General features: G+C 42.1%; 1 protein-coding gene across 1 annotated transcript; it reads left to right on the forward strand.

Annotated features, from left to right (window-relative positions):
• The first annotated feature begins 433 nt into the window (after nt 1–433).
• On the forward strand, nt 434–2,689 carry LOC107718804 (leukocyte elastase inhibitor-like). Its single transcript, XM_016526025.1, has 5 exons — nt 434–505; nt 640–816; nt 1,911–2,051; nt 2,238–2,355; nt 2,517–2,689. The coding sequence occupies exons 2-5, from the start codon at nt 649–651 to the stop codon at nt 2,687–2,689; spliced, it is 600 nt and encodes a 199-aa protein (XP_016381511.1). The 5' UTR covers nt 434–505; nt 640–648.
• The last annotated feature ends 666 nt before the right edge of the window (nt 2,690–3,355 follow it).

Raw genomic sequence — 3,355 nt, forward strand, 5'->3', positions numbered from 1 at the left:
GTGTGTGTGTGTGTGTGTGTGAGTGTGTTCATGGGGGTGTGTGTGAGTGTGTTCATGAGGGTGTGTCTGCTGCTCATATAAACTCGGTCACTCCGGCGATTCATTCACTGCGGAAGTTCCTCAAACTGAAGACCCGTTTTACAGCATGTGAGTAACTCTAATGATTCAGATCACCAAGACAATTAAAGCATTTTGATAGTTATTAATGAATACGTTATAGAGAACAACACGCTGAAATACTAAGATAATTCATGTAAACTTTAACGACGCGTTTCGATGCTTTTTGTTTTTGTCAACGATAAACGTAAACATCTAAAGTCACTTTTTCAGCAAAAGTGCGATGTTTTATTGCCTCGAGTCATGTATTTATGCGTCAAGCCGTTCTGCGCGTAGTTTGGTCAAAGTCGGCCAATCACAGTCGTTTGTGCTGTTCGTTTGTCCAATGAGCTGAGAGAGCGATGCGCGCAGACAACGAGGAAGTACATGAAATGTAACCTAAACAACTGTGAGGGTTCAAATATAGCTTGCTATAGATTTGAAATGGAGATTGTATGCATGTGTATTTAGTATTCAAAGTGTTCCTCTTCATAGTGATCATCCGTTCTCAGATATGATGTTCTTCTGTCTGTCTGTGTTCAGTGTGTCGGAATGGAGCATCTGTCCGCGGCGCACACACGCTTCTCTCTCAGTCTCTTCCAGAAGATCTCTGAGGGACACGCGTCAGTAAATGTCTTCTACTCTCCTCTCAGCATCTCTGCTGCTCTCTCGATGCTGTCTCTCGGAGCTGCAGGAAACACGGCGTCTCAGATGTCCCGGGTCAGTTACAGCACATCTTCATTTGGGATTCATAAAGTTCCCCTGTGCGTCTAATCTTTATCTAAATGGAACAATTCAAATAGAGTAATAAGTACTTCCCAACACTATAAAGAGAGCAAAGACACTACAATGTTTTAATGTGGTGAATTCATGATTGCGTGTGTGATGGAGCTGTGTCTCTCAGTCTGTACCTGACCACACAAGTGAAGATGAAGTGTCCAGGACTGTAAAAGAGTGCTTCTGACTCTCCTGTCACAGAGCTGATGTGTTCGGAGCTGCTCCAGCTTTGGAAAGATCAGTGTGTGGTTATCACAGTAAGACAGTAAACTGTTGTGCAATGGTCTGTGTTTATCAGCCCAGGGTTTGTGAATCATAAAGCCGCAAGCCGTTTAGATGAATTCATTAACTAATTTGATTCGACAGAATGACAATCGAAACATTAATTTGTTAGATTAAATGGTTAACTGATTTTTTTTTTTTAATGTTGATCTCATCTTCAGTGCAAGCGATGAGTTTCTGCTGATATAATGCGCTGTATTTGACAGATTTCAGACACAGCTCTGCTTGTAGTGAGATTGATTGTTTAATTCGGCAGCTTGTTCTGCCGGTTCATAATGTAATCTGAAACCTTTCAAACTGGAACTGAAGTACGTTAGTGGTTGAACAGATGGTTAAGCCTTTGGTGTAATGAATGTAAATGAATATCATGTAATGCTGTGTGAGTCTGAGGGTCAAAGGGCATGGCCACAGTGATAACACAGTGCTCATGCGTCAGCAGGGCTGAACACAGAAGTGGCTCGAGTTATCTTTTGGTGGCGGGTCACTAATAAAGACTGAATGCAGAAGGTGTGTCATCTTTATAGTCTTTGTCATATTTGGTGTCTTTCCTCTTCTCAGTGTTTCTTGATTAAACATTGTACTTCTCATGAACCGCATCGAGGCAAAGGTGAAGGCAGCTCTTCTTAATGAAAAACTTTTGCCTATAACTGTTTTTAACTTCTTGTTGTTTTACATGGCAGATGAAGAGGGTTAGGGTTTGCTCACTATCAGCCACTTCAGCATGAAGGCAACTCTCATTGACTGTTTGTCTCCAGACTTTGCATTTTCCTGAAGCAGAAGGTGAAATGCACGCTGGCTTCACTAAACTCCTGAGCGAGATCAACCGAGCCGGAGCTCCGTACACACTGAGTCTGGCCAGTCGGCTCTATGGAGAGCAGTCCTACACGTTCATCGAGGTGAGCTCGTTTATCCACACATGCAGCTCCTGTAAATATAGTGCTTGAATCTCTGATAAATGTCTCCTTTATCAAATGTTAACACTACATGAGTAATGAAGAGAAAAATGAATAAAATCAGGTTTATTTGTACTTCAGAAATGTACACAGTGATTTGTGCAGTATTCCTTCTCTCTGTTGTTACAGAAATTCATTAGTGACACAAGAAGCCTGTACGAGGCTGAGCTGGAGACGGTGGACTTCACCAGTAATGCAGACGCGGCTCGTGTCAACATCAACAGCTGGGTGCAGAAGCAGACACAAGGTGCAAGAACCGCTGTTAAACTGAATGCTGTGTAGGAAGATAAACAATACGATCTTTACTGTCATTACTGTGCCGTGGCTCTATGGATTGATTGCGTGCTGTACCACTGATAATAAGCTCAGTTCCTGCTGTGTGGGTTTGAATGTGGTTTGTAATCACAGAGAAGATCCAGGATCTTCTGTCTGAGGGCGATGTGGATTCTCTGACCAGACTGGTGCTGGTGAACGCTATCTACTTCAAGGGCAGCTGGGAGACGAAGTTCAGAGAGGAACACACCAGAGAGCAGCAGTTCAACCTCAGCAAGGTCAGAGTTCACCAGGGCTTTCACTCTTAATATGAAAGTCAGTAACAAATCACACAAACTAAAGTAGATTGCAGAAATATAAAAACAAATCTGTTGCTTTACCACACTACTTTAGGTAATTCAAAGTCACTGTAATAAACATATGTAAACATGTGGATTGCACTTTTTAAACACTGTCTGTTAACTTTAGGCCAGTGCTTCTCAAACTTTTTTGGTTGCGCCCCCCTCAGACTACCAAATAATTTCACTAAACATCATGAAAAATTAATGTTTTTTTAATTTAAAAAAACCTACAGGGAAAAAAACACCTGCATCACTTGAAACATTGAAAAATAGCATAGAAAGAATAACTGCTATTATTATTATTCTCTCTCTGTTATTTATTTATTTTTTGTGGGTTTCATGCCGTCCGCTAAGGCATAGGACACACACAGGCTTTCCTCCTCACCAACAACATTAAACACCGTGTCTACACCGGACGCGAGCGGCAAAATACAGTAGAAACCATTATAACCAGTGACGCTGTGTACACTGGATGCAGCGTGGCGCGACAAAACCCAACATTAAACTGATGCCTTGTTCTATTTATGACGTATGACCGTACCGACACAAAGTTAAAATGGTTTGCAACGGTCGCTTTGTCGCGTCCAGTGTAGAGCTGTTGCGGCGCGACGCGACAACTGTAGTGTATAGACA

Source organism: Sinocyclocheilus rhinocerous, unplaced genomic scaffold (assembly GCF_001515625.1).
Source record: "Sinocyclocheilus rhinocerous isolate Xijiao unplaced genomic scaffold, SAMN03320098_v1.1 scaffold4529, whole genome shotgun sequence".
In the NCBI taxonomy this organism is placed as follows: Eukaryota; Metazoa; Chordata; class Actinopteri; order Cypriniformes; family Cyprinidae; genus Sinocyclocheilus; species Sinocyclocheilus rhinocerous.

Bases quoted from the DNA above. Each gene is read 5' to 3' on its own strand.
- LOC107718804 (XM_016526025.1), top strand. From the start codon at position 649: ATGGAGCATCTGTCCGCGGCGCACACACGCTTCTCTCTCAGTCTCTTC. The intron at 817-1,910 runs GTCAGTTACAGC...GTTTGTCTCCAG, and splicing joins CGGCGTCTCAGATGTCCCGG to ACTTTGCATTTTCCTGAAGC. The intron at 2,052-2,237 runs GTGAGCTCGTTT...CTGTTGTTACAG, and splicing joins AGTCCTACACGTTCATCGAG to AAATTCATTAGTGACACAAG.